This window comes from Heterodontus francisci, chromosome 6 (assembly GCF_036365525.1).
Source record: "Heterodontus francisci isolate sHetFra1 chromosome 6, sHetFra1.hap1, whole genome shotgun sequence".
Taxonomy (NCBI): domain Eukaryota; kingdom Metazoa; phylum Chordata; class Chondrichthyes; order Heterodontiformes; family Heterodontidae; genus Heterodontus; species Heterodontus francisci.
The window spans coordinates 81,206,930-81,222,687 of NC_090376.1; the positions used below are offsets into that span (position 1 = coordinate 81,206,930).

At 42.0% G+C, this 15,758-nt stretch overlaps 1 protein-coding gene across 2 annotated transcripts in view; it reads left to right on the forward strand.

Moving 5' to 3' along the window:
- The window catches only part of tmem135 (transmembrane protein 135), a 568,932-nt gene that overhangs the window by 509,480 nt on the left and 43,694 nt on the right, over positions 1-15,758 (forward strand). For both annotated transcript variants that reach the window (XM_068033973.1, XM_068033974.1), the window contains one exon: positions 13,290-13,359. In XM_068033973.1, coding sequence (XP_067890074.1) covers positions 13,290-13,359 — 70 coding nt within the window. The remainder of the gene's footprint in view (positions 1-13,289; positions 13,360-15,758) is intronic.

Consider the following 15,758-nt stretch of genomic DNA (forward strand, 5'->3'; position numbering starts at 1 on the left):
CACTATCTGTGCAACCAATTATCAAATGATTAGATTTCACCGTCTAAAACTAAATACTACCAGAATCTAAACTAAGAATTGGAGAGTTTTCAGGTTTATTTGACTGAGTTAATGCAATAGGTGCTCGAACAGATCAGGGAAGAATTTCAAGGTTACATCAATGACATGCTTCCATGAAGATAATGTGATAACCAATCCAATTTTGGCATTAATAAAAGAAATAAAAGATTTGCATTTATACAGCGCCTTTCATGACCTCAGGATGTGCCTAAGTGTTTTACCTTTTTTTGAAGGGTGGTCATTGTTGTAATGTAGGCAACCCGGCTGTCAATTTGCGCACAACAAACTTCCAAAAACAGCAATGTGATAATGACCAGATAATCTCTTTTTGTGATGTTGATTGAGGGATAAAGATTGTCCAGGTCACCATGAATAACTCCCCTTCTCCTTTTTGAAATAGTGCCATGGGATCTTTCATGTCCACCTGAGGGGGCAGATGGGGCCTCAGTCTAATATGTCATCGGAAAGGCGGCACCTCCAACAGTGCAGCACTCCCTTAGTATTGCACGAGTGTCAGCCTAGATGTTTGTGTTCAAGTCTCTTCAAGTAGGACTTGAACCCACAACCTTCTGACTCAGAGATGCAAGTGCTATTAACTGAACCAGGGTTACTCTATAAATACCCACCAAAAAAGGTACTATGCTGGCCAGATTCTTGTAATATTTAGGAAAAGGAGAATTACTTCTGTTAGATCTTACTTTAGATGTAGGTATATCAGCTGTAGGAGGCTTACAACAGTTTGGGGTATTCCTTACGGCCTAGCTAAATAGGTCATTTCTAGTGCAAGGTAACTCTTTTATCTATTTCATATACTTTTGTAGAAACATTGAAGTGCTTGCATCTTTGGTGATTAAGTCAGCAGGCTTCATTCTCTGTGCAATGCACTAATTTTTCTTTAAATCTGGTCAAAGAAACTTTCTTTCTCACATTCTTGAGAGGAAAGGGGGTCAGAATGAAAAATTTAAATGCAAGGAGTTCAGACAATCGGGGAGAGGAGAGAAAGAAGTTCACAAGTTGCATATGAGATCATGTTAAGCTGAAAAATTAGTTAAAGGGATCAGTGTTACAGAACCTTTCACTCTGACCTGTGAATTAAATACAGACTTTTAAACATTACTCATGCATGAAAAAGGCAGTACAAATTTGTTTTTCTGCAAGAATATTAATTTACCATACTAAATAGAAAGTTGTTGCTGTGTAATTTACAGAACATGGGATGTTAAGTGAAAAATTGACAAGACCCTTGCAAATAACAAAATGAGAAACAGAAATAATTTGGGATACAGTTGTGATTACATAAATACCGAATTGAATCAGGTACTTTGTATTAGAACATATCTGAAAAGATAGTCTGGGCAATGTATCTTAATTATTCTAGTGGAGATAAAACAGGCTTGAATGGTAAATCATTACTAAATAACAGACAACAAGACCAGGAGGCAATATTATTTGAGTTTTCAGAAGCTGCTATTGCCTGGAGAAAGAAGTGCTAACAGACCAACTATCACTATCATAAAGTATACACTCACAGTGAAATTTTGGAACAAAAAAGGTACGGCTTTATAACTGCCACCTGAGACCAGCAAAATAGTAGCAGAAGCAGTTAAAGAAAAAGCCGATGGTAACTGACATAGGGATAAGATTTTCTATTATTAACTACAGCTGTTCTAACCTTGGCTGTAGCTGGGTACTGACAATAGATATGTGGATAAAGTTACCAATAAGGGTAGGATCCTTTGGTAATATGGAAATCCTACATGCCAATTGACCTGCCAAAGGACTGTTTTCCATCTTTAATAGTTCAAAAGTAAAGCAGATCACTATCTTGCAAGTAAGAGTAGTTGTGTGTCTTCCTGCTTCAAATCTGTCTTTACTGCATTCCTGATTTCTTGCTGCAATTTTAGCTTTTGTCAAAAATAAAATACAGAAAATGCTGCAAATACTCAGCAAGTCAGGCAGCATCTGTGGAGAGAGAAATTGAGTTAACATTTCAAGTTGATGATCTTTCATCAGAACTGGGAAAAGTTAAAAATGTAACAGGTTTTAAACAGTTGAAAGGGGGAGGGTGGAAAAAGAACAAAAGGGAAGGTCTGTGATAGGGTGGAAGACAGGAGAGATAAAATGACAAAAGAGTTGGTGGTGCAGGGCCAAAGGGAGTGGTAATGGGACAAGTAAAGAAACAAAAGCTGTATCAAGAGGAGATGACAATGGCAGAATGTTGAACAGCTGCCACCCAAAAAGCAAAAACACAGGTGTCCTGCACAGCCACATGTGCAGGATGTGTCATCAGCTGGAACAGCTCGAGCTCCAGATTTTGGCGCTCGAGCAGCAACTGGTGTAACTACAGTACATCAGCGAGGCTGAGGGCTGCATGGATAGCATGTTTCTGGATGTGGTCACCCCACAGATTAAGGTCATGCAGGCAGGTAGGGAATGGGTGACCACCAGGCACAAAGGAGGACTAGGCAGATAGTCTAGGAGTCCTAAGAGTGCAGCTCACTCCCCAACCAGTATTCTATTCTGAAAACTGGTGACTGTGATAGTTCCTCTGGGAAGTGCAGTCAGAGCCAAATCCACGGTGCCACCGCTGGCTCAGCTATATGGGGAGGCAGTAGTGATAGGAGATTTGATAGAGGAACAGACAGACATTTCTGCGGCCGCAGATGTGAATACAGCATTGTATGTTGCCTCGCTGGTACCAGTGTCAAGGATGTCTCTGAGTGACTGCAGAGCACTCTGAGGGGGGAAGGTGCAGTTGTGGTCCATATCAGTACCAACAACATAGGTATTAAGAGGGGTGAGATCCTGCAGGCAGAGTTTAAGGAGCTGGGAAAGGAAAATGCAAGCAGGACCTCAAAGGTGATAATCTCCAGATTACTCCCACTACCATGCACAAGTGAGTATAGGAATAGGAGAATGGAGCAGATGAATGAGTGGCTGGAGGATCTTTAGATTCCTGGGACATTGGGACCTCTTCTGGGGTAAAAACGACCTGTATTGACCAGATAGGTTGCACCTGAACAGAGCCGTGACCAAAGTCTTGCGGAGTGGATTTCGGTTGCTGTTGGGGAGGGTTTAAACTAACTTGGCAGGGGGATGGGAACCAGGCGGTAACATCAGAGAAGAAAAACAAGGTGTACAAAGAATTGGGAGAGACAGATCGCACTAGAGTAAGAAATAGTAAGACATTAAGTAGGGTCAGAGCAAAAGGGAATACAATAAGGTCAGCATTCGGTTTACAGTGTATATATGTGAATGTATGGATGTGGTAAATAAGGTCGTTGAGCTGCTGGCACAGAGAGCCAAGTGGGAACATGATGTTGCGGTGATGGAGATCTGACTCAAAAAAGGGCATGAGTGGGTACTAAATATTCCTGGATTCAAAGTGTTCAGAAAAGATGGAGAAGGAACGAAAGGAGGAGGTGGGGGGTGGGGGCTGTAATGATCAAAGAGAATATTACAGTGCTGGAGAGAGAGAGGATGTCCCGGAGGGGTCAAGGATGGAATCTATTTGGTTAGAGTTGAGAAACAACTGGGTATATTCCATAGGCCACCAACTACTGGGAAAGATATAGAGGAACAAATTTGCAAGGAAATTACAGAGAGGTGCAAAAAGTATAGAGTAGTTATATTGGAAGACTTTAATTATCTTAATATCGCTGGGATAGTAATAGTATAAAGGGGAGAGAGGGGGAAGAGATTCTGAAGTGTGTTCAGGAGAATCTTCTAGATCAGTACTTTTGCAGTCCAATACGGAAGGAGGCATTGCTGGATCTGGTTGTAGGGAATGAGGTGGGTCAGTTGTCGGTAGGCAAACATTTAGGAGACAGTGATCATAGTATCGTAAGGTTAAGGTTGGCTATGGAAAAAGACAAGGAGCAATCCAGAGTTAGAAATAATTAATTGGAGGAGGGCCAATTTCAGTGAGGTGAGAAAGGGTCTGGCACCGATAAATTGGAATCAAAGCTTGGCAGGCAAAACTGTTTCTGGACAATGGGCTGGCTGTAAAGAGGAGATAGTTCAGGTACAGTCAAGGTACATTCCCACAAGGGGGAAAGGTAGGGCATACCAATCCAGAGTTCCTTGGATGACAAAAGAGATGGAGAGTAAGATGACACAGATAAAGGTTGCATATGACAGTTGTCAGCTTGATAAAAGTGAGACCCAGGCTGAATATAGAAAGTTCAGAGGGAAAGTGAAAAAAGAAATGAGAAGCCAAGAGAGAGTATGAAAAGAGACTGGTAACTAACATAAAAGGGAATCCAAAAGTCTTCAATAAGCATGTAGATAATGGAAGGATGGTAAAAGGAAGAGTGAGGCCGATTAGGGACCAAAAAGGGGATTTACGAATGGCGGTAGAGGGCATAGCTGAGGTACCAAATGAATGCTTTGCATCTGTCATTATCAAGGAAGAAGATTCTGCCCAATTCATAGTGAAAGAGGAGGTAGTTGAGACGCTGGATGGGCTAAAAAATGATTAAAAGGAGATATTAGAAAGCCTGCCTGTACTTAAAGTTGATAAATTACCAGGATAAGATACATCCGAGCATACTGAATGAAGTAAGGTTTGAAATTGCAGAAGCACTGGCTGTAATCTTGCAATCTTCCTTAGATTTGGGGGTGGTGCCATAGGATTGGAGAATTGCAAATGTTATACCTTTGTTCAAAAAAAGGGTGTAAGGATGAGCCCAGAAACTACAGGCCAGTCAATTTAACCTCAGTGGTGGGAAAGCTTTTAGAAACGATAATCTGGGCCAAAATTAACATCCACTTGGACAAATGTGGAGTATTTAAGGAAGGCCAGCAGGGTTTGTTAAAGGCACATCATGATTAACATAATTGAGTTTTTTGATGAGATAACAGAGTGTTGATGAGGATAATGTGGTTGCTCAGGTGTACATGGACTTCCAAAAGGTGTTTGATAGAGTGTCATATAACAGGCTAGACAGGAAAGTTAAAGCTCAAGAAATAAAAGGGACAATTGCAACATGGATATGAAGTTTGCTGAGTGACAAGAAACGGAGTAGTGGTGTGAACGGTTGTTTTTTTTTCAGGTTGGAGGAAGATATATTGTGGGGTTCCCCAGGGATTGGTATGAAAACCACTGCTTTTCTTGAGCGATATTAACTACCTAGACTTGGGTGTGCAGGGCACAATTTACAAATTTGCAGATGAGACAAAACTGGGAAGTAGTGTGAACTGTGAAGAGAGAGATAGACTTCAAGAGGACGTATGCAGACTGGTGAAATGGGCGAACACATGGCAAATGAAATTTAATGCAGGGAAGTGTGAAGTGATACATTTTGGGAGGAGGAATGAGGAGAAGTGATATAAAATAAAGGATACAATTCTAAAGGGTGTGTAAAAGAAGCAAGAGAGGAAATAGCGGAGGGTCTGACCATCATTTTCCAGAGCTCACTGGTAACAGGTGTGGTGCCGGAGGATTGGAGAGCTGTTAACATTGTACCTCTGTTTAAAAAGGGAGCGAGGGATAGACCGAATAATTACAGGCCAGTAAATCTAACCTCAGTAGTGGGCAAATTATTGGAATCTATTCTGAGAGACAGGATAAACTGTCACTTAGAAAGGCACAGGTTAATCAAGGATAGTCAGCATGGATTTGTTAAGGGAAGATTTTGTTTGACAACTTGATCGAATTTTTCGAAGAAGTAACAAGGAGGATAGATGAGGGTAGTGCAGTTGATGTGGTCTACATGGATTTTAGCAAGGCTATTGACAAGGTCCCACATGGCAGACTGATTATAAAAATAAAATCCCATGGGATCGAAGGAAATGCAGCAAGGTGGATGCAAAATTGGCTCAGTGGCAGGAAACAAAGGGTAATTGTTGACGGTTGTGTTAGCGACTGGAGAGCTGTTTCCAGTGGCGTTCCGCAGAGCTCAGTACTGGGTCCACTGCTTTTTGTGGTATAAAGTAATAATTTGGGTGTAAGGGGCGTGATCAAGACGTTTGCAAACAACGCAAAGATTGGCCGTGTGGTAGATAGCGAGGAGGATAGCTGTCGGCTGCAGGAAGATGTTGATGGTCTGGTCAGATGGGCAGAAAAGTGGCAAATAGAATTCAGTCTGGAGAAGTGTGAAGTGATGCATTTGGGGAGGTCAAACAAGGCAAAGGAATACACAATTAAAAGGAAAATACTGAGAAGTGTAGAGGAAGTGAGGGACCTTGGAGTGAATGTCCTCAGATCCCTGAAGGTAGCAGGACAGGTCGATAAGGTGGTTAAGGAGGCATATGGAATCCTTTCCTTTATTAGTCGAGGTATAGAATATAAGAGCAGAGAGGTTATGCTGGAACTATATAAATCATTGGTTAGGCCACAACTTGAGTACTGTGTGCAGTTCTGGTCACCTCATTACAGAAAGGATGTAATTGCACTAGAAAGCATACAGGGAGATTTACGAGGATGTTGCCAGGACTGGAAAAGTGTAGTTATGAGGAAAGATTGGATAGGCTGAGGTTGTTCTCCTTGAAACAGAGAAGGCTGAGGGGAGATCTGATAGAAATGTACCAAATTTTGAGTGGCCTGGATAGAGTGGAGGTGAAGGGCCTATTCAGCTTAGCAGAGATGTCAGTGATGAGGGGGCATAGATTTAAAGTGATTGGTAGAAAAATTAGAGGGGAGATGAGGAAAATCACTTTCACCCCAAGGCTGGTGGAGGTCTGGAGCTCGTTGCCTGAAAGGGTAGTTGAGGTAGAAATCCTCCAGTGCTATAATCTGCAGGGCTACGTACCAAATGCTGAAAGGTGGGATTAGAATAGGTGGAGTGTTTTTCAGCCAGCACAGACACGATGGGCCAAGTGGCCTCTTTCTTTGCTTTAAACTTTCTATGACGAAAAACGTTTTTATGCAGCAAGTGGTTAGGATCTGGAATGCACTGCCTGAGTGTGTGGTGGAGGCAGATTCAATCGTGGTTTTCAAAAGAGAATTGGATAATTATATGAGAGAAAAAGTTTGCAGCACTAAGGGGAAAAGGCAGGGGAGTGGGAACTAGATGAGTTGCTCTTGCAGAAAGCTGCCATAGGCGCGACAGGGTGTTATGGACAGTGGGATAAGTAGTAGGGATGGTTTCCCTTTTTCACCTCTCAACTGCCCAAAGACAGCGTTTTATTAGAAATATGTTTTAACTCCTGAGTGTTTTAATGGTCAACAAACAGACAGATGATAGGTTTTCTCATAGGTTCAAAGAAAGCTGAATGCTTATTATACAATAATTGAGAATATTCGCAACTTCACCCACACTCTCACACATACAGAGACACACATACACGCAACCAAAAGATAGAGATTTGGAGATAACGTGCATTTAGGTCTGATGGTTTTTTTAAAGAGTTCACTGTAAACATTGAGTTTTTCCCTGGGAGTGGTGGGGGGGTGAAGATTTAAAAACAGTGCAGGTCTGTTTTTCTTTTTTTTCTGGTTCATGAAAACAAAACTTGAAACGTTTCAGGAGGGTGAATGCGTTGTTGCAGATTTTGTTTTGTTGTAATTCAGTCACAGTTCAGTGTCAAACCCTGGTATGATTTCTCAGGTAGGGAGTATCAAAGACACTTCCAGTCACTACCTACAAATAGTTTAAAGATGGTGTTCTAGGCAGGGTCCTCCTTTTTCTGCTGGAGCAGGTGAAATCTCTCACTTTCTGGCTCTGCCTTTGTCTTCCAGCATATACTTTTATTAAGCACCTTTCAGACCCCTAGTTTCTATCATGTGACCATGGTTTTTCTTTACCATTGTCCTCATAAATGGTGTCTGATGCTGGGGCCATTGTAAGACAATGGGGTCTGGGTGTCATCCGTCTTCATTTCATTTTGATAAAGTGGAGTTTTTTCACATTCATTTGAGTTTGAATTTGGAGACACCAGGCTGAATTTTACTAGCCATCTGACATCAGGGGTTGTGGCGAGGGGGCCTGGAAAATTCTTCCGGGAGAGGCCCGCTACTATCCCCGACACCTGGAAGGCCTTTCCGCATTTTACTGGTGGTGGTAAGGCCTCAGTGTGGCTCCCCCTCCTGCTCAGCAGCGGGGCCTTCATTTTAATATGCAAAGGATATTGCAATTAAAGAATAATTACCTACCTGGTCGCGACAGCCATCGCATGCTGATATTCCGGCCAGCGGCCGGAACTCCCGTGCCTTCGGAATTCCGTTCAGAGTGCGGGGGGTGTGGGGAGGGGCGGTAGCGGGGAAAACCGCTCCGATTGGGTGTGGGGATGGTGGGAAGGGGTTGAGGGTCAAAGGTGCTGAAGTTGGGGCGGGTGGGTGTAGGTTCGTCATTTTAAAAAGTTGGTTTTCCGGGGGGGTAGGTTATTTTATTTATTAACTCAGTGTGGGGGATGAGAAAGGGGATTGAAAGTTTCACTAAAATTTAATTTCCCATTTCAGTGTGACGTCACATTTAAAAATTTAAATCTACCTGAAGGGCTTGAAGCTCTTTAAAAATGGCTCCTGACGGTGACGCCAGACGCTCTTGCTGCCCCCTCTACATCATCGGGGGTGGCCGCTCCGCCCCCTTCATTTAAATGAGCCCCCACGCGAAATATCATGGGGGGTTAGCACTGGCAGACCCGGGCGTGCAGACCACCGAGATCAGAGCGGCCACCACGATTTGCAGCGTGCTCATTAAATTCAGTCTACCATGTCTGCCATGCCATTATTAAACCAATTTGTTGAAGACATGTAGCCATTAACACAAAATGATCCATTTACATTTTAATGCCTTCTCCAAGGCTGGTCCAGAAATGAAGATTGACTCAGCTTTCTTGTAGTTTCCATGTTTATTGACGATACAGGATAAGGTCATCTGACCTCTTGACTCCGTCTTGTTTTTCAGAAAAGTGTCCGTTTATGGGTTTGTTTCATAACTTCATTATAGAATCCATAATTCCATCTTGTGTGAGCGTGACACAGGCCAAATGGATTCCTTCTGTGCTGTAACCATTCTACGATTCTATTAATTAGAGTAAAATCAAAATCTCCAAAGATAAAGAAAACAAAATGAAAGCAGGAGATTATGGTCTGTAATTGTTGAACTCAATGTTGAGTCCACAAGGATGTAGAGTGCCTAATGAAAGATAAGGTGCTGTTCCTCACTGAGTTTTAGAGATTACCTTTGGCCTGTTAGCATTTCACCTTAGCCCACTATCTTATCTACACTAAAGGAGTACGTTACTCTCCTTTTAAGATCAATTTCCTTTTACGTTTCAACAAGAGATTTCCGTTGCAATTTATGCCAAATTATCTACATTTATGCAAATTCAAAGTATGTATCATCAAACAGCAAATTATTTTTATAGTATTAATGAGGCAGAGCCACATATATATTTTTAATTTGTGATTTCTATGGTGCTCATTAAGATGAAGTATGATAGCCCTAAAGGAAAGAGCACATTTCTGTTTTGGGCATTCATTGTCAGCCTTAGGTATCCCCAGATTAGCATGGGTTTGTAGCAGGATAAAGCCCTGGCCTTTGCTTAGATCAAAGAATGCACCTTAAACTCAGCTTCAGAACAGAACGTCCCTGTTGCAAATTTCTTTCTGTTTCACAATTGGTAAGCCACTTCTGAGAGAAATTGCTGATTTCTGTTGTGTTGTGACCCACACCTACACCCAGTGGAAAACAAGTTAAGAATCCCTTGGCTCATTACACATCATTTAGCATGGATTTGAACCCAAGTTTCAAATGTGGAAAGAAAGTCAAATCTATTGGGTCCCAAGATTTCTTCTTCCTAAAGTTGATTTAACCAGCAGTTTTGGAAGTGGGTTGACCACAGGGTGACTAATTTGACCCCGGCAGGAAGAGCAAATACCATTTCCTTGTTACCTGAGTGGAAGTCTTGCACCAGCAACTGCATGCCACCGCTACTAAAATATTCAAATTCTAAATGAAACAGGATATGTGTGGTATGATTATCAGATTTAACTCCTACTTTCCTTAGGTCGCCATCTGGAGCCATGTTGTATGGAAATCATCCAACAAACACCATGGAAAGGGGTGAAAAAGAGGGAAAATCAGAAGAAATGTCATTTTTCTTGCCAGTTGACTATCTGGAGTGGGGGAGGTCACCGCAGCAGCCTGGTTATAGGTGGTGTGCCCACTCTCTCTGCTGCAGGCACAGACTAGTTAGAAAAGGAATGGGAATACAAATATAAAAGGGGAAAAATTACCAAAAAAATTTATAAAAGTGTTTTTAATTTTTTTTAAGCCAATCGGAGTTTCACATCTGTATAACCCTAACTAAATTTTGTCTTATATTGAAGTCAAAGTCCTACATATACAAAATACCTGACTGTCACCACTGTGTAAGAGCAAGCCTTGCATATCTGTGCCTATCATGTGATTAATCCTTCAGTTACTCCACTGTGTTTATCCAAAGGATTGTAACAAGTTCAAATAGATGATGTAAAGCCCCATTGTAAAATTACTTTTGTTTATAATTTTATATATTGTTTGGTTGGTTGACATTTTACTCAACTGTATCATGTGTGCATTCAGTTCATGGAGCAGCTCACAAATGTTAAACATAAACATTTACTGGTACAAATATGGAAGTACATGTTGCCATAGGACATGGTGTTCAAGTTTTTGCCAGTGAAATTCTTAAATGGTCAGTTCTGACACTGCAGTTATAATAACTCTGTTTATCTTGGATAAAACTGGCATCACAAGGGGCTTGATTCTGTGAAGCATGCCAGCCATCATTCATTAAACCAACTAAGATCATTTGTACTAACAAGAAAAAATTACATTTTGTGGCGCAGGCAGACACGTGAACAAGGTTGATTCTTCGAACTTTTAGTGCAAAGCCTGAATCATGAACATGACAGTGTCTTGTTTTCTTGGTTAGACAAGGTGACATGATTTTTCTTCAGCCTGCTCCACAAACTCATGAATTACTGATAGGCTGAATTTACATGATATGTCTGTTAAATTCCAGAAAGCTTGTTAGGCTCCAGCATTATGCTTCCCTATCTATACTCCGTTTCACATTTATTGTGCAGAGTAAAAGGATGACAACATATAGCTCCTCACTCAAACCCTTCACCAGTTTCCTTGTAAGTGCTCAAGTAAGACCCCAGTTAACACCCTCTATCTGCATATAATTAAACAATTGATGCACAATTAACAGTTCATTTTTCACTATTTAAATCACCAAAAGTGTATTCTTAACAGTTCTAATGTGGTGATTAACTGTATACAGCAATGGATAGGGGCGGCGCAGTGGTTAGCACTGCAGCCTCACAGCTCCAGCGACCCGGGTTCAGTTCTGGGTACTGCTTGTGCGGAGTTTGCAAGTTCTCCCTGTGACCGTGTGGGTTTCCGCTGGGTGCTCCGGTTTCCTCCCACAGCCAGAGACTTGCAGTTTGATAGGTAAATTGGCCATTGTAAATTGCCCCTAGTGTAGGTAGGTGGTAGGAGAATTGAGGGAAGGCAGGGATGTGGTAGGGAATATGGGATTAATGTAGGATTAGTGTAAATGATGGTCAGCACAGACTTGGTGGGCTGAAGGGCCTGTTTCAGTGCTGTATCTCTCTGACTATGACTCTCTATGATATCCAGTTCAGTATTCTGCTGATTTCCATCACTTTTTAATACTTAATGTAAACACAAGACAGTGTATTCCATCAAATGTGAATGGAGGCTTCAAAGGAAAGATAGAAATCTGAGTGTTAGTAAGCCTAAATTGCTCTCAAATCTCCAAGCCATCATTTACATAACAGCATTGGAAGAAGCCTGGAAGAGAAGGAAGACTCATTTTCTTGGTTTGACAACAATGTTAGCCCATAACTGTGTTGCAAAGCACACATCCTATGCTCACCCTACCACCATCAAAATCTTAGCCATGCTTTTAGCACCTCTAGAATTGACTTCACTATCATGCTCCTTGCTGGCTTTCCATCCTTCTCCCTCTAGAAACTCCAATTTGTCCTTATGTGATGTAAATTCCTGAAGCACAGCCAGCTGTATTTTTTGATGATCTACACTGCCTCTTGTCCACCAACGAATTGAGTTAAAAATTCACGTCTTCATCTTCAAATCCCTCTATTTCCTCGCATCACGTTACCACTGCAACCTCCTGAAGATCAGTGTTTCTTTCTGAATTCTTAGATCCTCCTAATATCTTTTCTCTCCATCCCCCTTCCTGTTGCTTACTATTGGGGACAGAATCTTAAATCACCTTGGCCTTGCTCTCTGGGACTCCTGTATTAAAGACCACCACTTCTCTACGCAGCTGATTTTAATTTGAGGTGCACATCAGTGAGTGGTCAGCCACTGGAGTGCTCCTGCCCGGTGATACCACAGTGAGGCCAGAGCCAACTTGAAGCCTGGATGTAACTTACATGCAGCTAAGGCACTTCTGGTCTCCTGACTCATGGAAATAGAAGTTTTTTTTTTAAAAGATCTTTGGCCACTTTTCTGAGCCCTCTCCATTGGCCTTGTTTGGAGTTGCCTTGGTTTGGAAGGATGACTGGCATGAAGGAAAATGTGCATGTCATTGGTAAGCCTCATTATCTGCATCACGGCTTATGGTACAGCATAACTGTCTACTTCTGCTCATTTTTCTATATTAGGAAAAGATTAACTGAGGTCAGAAATGGGACTGCAACATACCAAAGGATACCTTCCAGTGAAACACATTATGCAAGCTGTTGATACAGCTGTGTGGAGGAAACTCTGACTTTGACAATGAGGCTGGAAACATGAAGTAATCTCACATTGTGAAGCTTGAGAGCTTTTCAGTTGACCTTTAAACACAAACTGAGTGCGCTGCTTGTAACGTGATGTATGACCCAATATTTTACTTCCCTGATTTAATGCCTGCATGCATTTAATTTATTACTGCTGTCAGTGGAAATTCAGCTGGTACAGTGCTGCTCATTCATTTTGTTTTATGGAGTGCATTAAATTGTCATGTATTTAATAACCAACCATGTATAATGAGCACAATGGAAGTCTGATGTGGAGTCCAGAATATGTATTGACCCTTCCATAGTATTTCAGCAATTATCGAAACTCTCAAAACTGTAGGACATTGTAGTGTGATCTGTGTTATAATACACATTGCTTATTTCACTCTTAGTAACAGGAAAAACCATAAAACACTTCCTTTATCATTGCTGTTGGGATTTCTCTTAAAAATAGTACTAATAAAACAGCATGTGTTGTATTTGAAGGGATTAGATGTTTAAACCTGCTTTTTTTTCTGTTTAGCTGCAAACATGGCCCAAGACACAGATGTTGCAAACATTATGAAGACAACTGTATCTCCTACTGCGTTAAAGTGAGTCATTCTTTTCCAATAAAACCAGAAATCGTTCATTAGCGTAAGTCACATACCATGGCCATTTTGCTATCAATTATTTATAAAATGGGTTGATGTTGTTTCAACAAAAAAGAATGGTTATGTGAGTCTAAAATCAGGAATGCTGGAAAAGTAGTGATTTGGCGCGGAATATAATACGTTTGAAATCTGGCTCACGTCCAAACTTTTGTTACACGAGATAAGTTATTTCAGTCCCTTAACTTTGTGTACAATACTTCTGTTTTTTGTAAAAGATAATTGACTTTGTTTGGTAATATTAAAGGAGACCCATTTTTAACTTCAACCATGTTCTCCATATTTTGTGGTACTTTTTATCCCTGAATAACTTCTAACCAAAATTAATGACATTGTTTTTATCAAATTTTAATCGTTAAGCATTATCTTTTTAACCATCTTCCATTTGCACATCTCTTTTTTAAAAAAAAAAGTGACAGCACGTTAAAATAGCTTTAAAACAGTTAATTTGATCTTTCACCAACTTCATTGCTGCCCTAGCCTCATCAGACAGCAAGTTCTCATTTCATTGATATTTGCCCTTTTTGACTGGGGGAAGAGATTGAGCATGTGAGCCATTATTTTTCAAGTTATTTTCTTTGTCGCTCTAATCTCCATGGTTTTTTTTGCCAAATCCAGTCAAACGAGCAAGCCAGCAGTCCCTCCTAGTCCTGTTCTGAGTTGTTTGCCATGTGGTTTGTGCTAGATGACTATTGAGGGCTCTCTCTCTCTGAATTTTCTCTGTCCATTCCAGTCAGAGACAAATTCCAGCAATCCATCTCACACCACTCATACTTGCATCCCTCATGAACAGTTGTTAGTTTGCTTATTTGAATGATGTTGCTTTCCTAATTAGTTGAGTGCCACCTCTCTTTGGTTTGTCTTACAAGAACCACTTGCAAGGTATCTTGCAACATTAACTCTGTTTCTCTCTCCACATATCTTGCCAGACCTGCTGGGCTGGATTTAGCGGAGGTGGCAGGGTTCCTGTCGCTGGGAGCGAAAGTTGTTGGGGGGGTTGGCGGTGGTGCATGGACTACCCTACTTCGGCAGGACCCCGGGCCACCACATTTTGGCAGGACCTGGGGCCGCATTTTACCAGCAGCAACCAATCAAGTGGTTGCTACCAGGACTGCCATCCCCGTTAAGGACGGCGGCCTGCCCCAAGAGCTGCTGGCCATATCAGAAGACCGGCAGCTCAGCAGCGGCATCGCTAGCGATGGCCAATACTGGGACTACACCTGGCGGATGAGGGCACATCGATGGTCTTTCACCCTCAAAGTCAGGTAAGCAGGGTCTGGGAGTGCCAGGGCCAGTTAGGCAGGCTTCTGCAAGGGGTTTGGGGAGAGGGGTGTCGCTGAAGGCAGATGGCGCCATTGCCACTGGCGGGACCCTCCGTGGGTCAAAGAGGGCTCAAAAAGGAGGGCAGCTGCCCCACAACACCCCAACCCCCCAGAATCCGCTGGGAGGCCATCAAGGTTTACCTGGTGGTCTCCCCACACAGCAGTAGGCCCCCCAGCTGCTGCTAAAATGCCAGCAGAGGTGGGAAGAGGCCTTTAATTGCCCAATTAAGTAACTCAATTGGGTTCTGGGCAGGCAGGCCATTTGCCAGCTTTCTCGCCGCTGGCAAAAACGGCATGGCAGCAGGAAGACATCGGGCCTTCCACGCCATTTTGCCAACTTTCCTGCCTCCCAGCCTGTCCCAAAGGGCTGGTAAAATTCAACCCACTGAGTGTTTCCAGCTTTTTCTGTAGGTTGGTCTGTAGTAGAGTACTGCTTCAAGGCTGAAATAGGAATTCTGAAAGCTCAAGATAGGGCCTGTGGGAAGTATCAAGAACTCTGGACTGGACTCCAAACTACCCTGATTGCCATGGGAGATCAAAGTAAAATATCTAAATGCACTTTACAGCCTTTATCATATAAAATAACTTTTTGAAAGGGAGGATTACATTGCGGATACCACAATTTAGAAGGACAAAATCAAAATACTGCAGATGCTGGAAATAAAAACAGAAAATGCTGGAAGCACTCAGCAGGTCTGACAGCATCTGTGGAGAGAGAAGCAAAGTTAATGTTTCAGGTTGATGACCTTTCATCAAAATTCAAAAGAATCCCTGTATCCTCCAGTAGTCCTAGGACCAAATAACTAAACTGATATTTTAAAAGGACAGCTCATTGGTCACGGTAAGGGATGTCCATGAAAAGACTGAGTAGAGTGTTAAGGTAAAACATTCCATAATGCCGGGTCATAAAATCCAGTCCTAAAGCAGTGCAGGTATATGGAAGAGGAGCAGAGGCTGAGCAGCACACCAGAGTACACATAGTTTGCTGATCAGCTTTTAAAGCGCTAATCATAAATATTC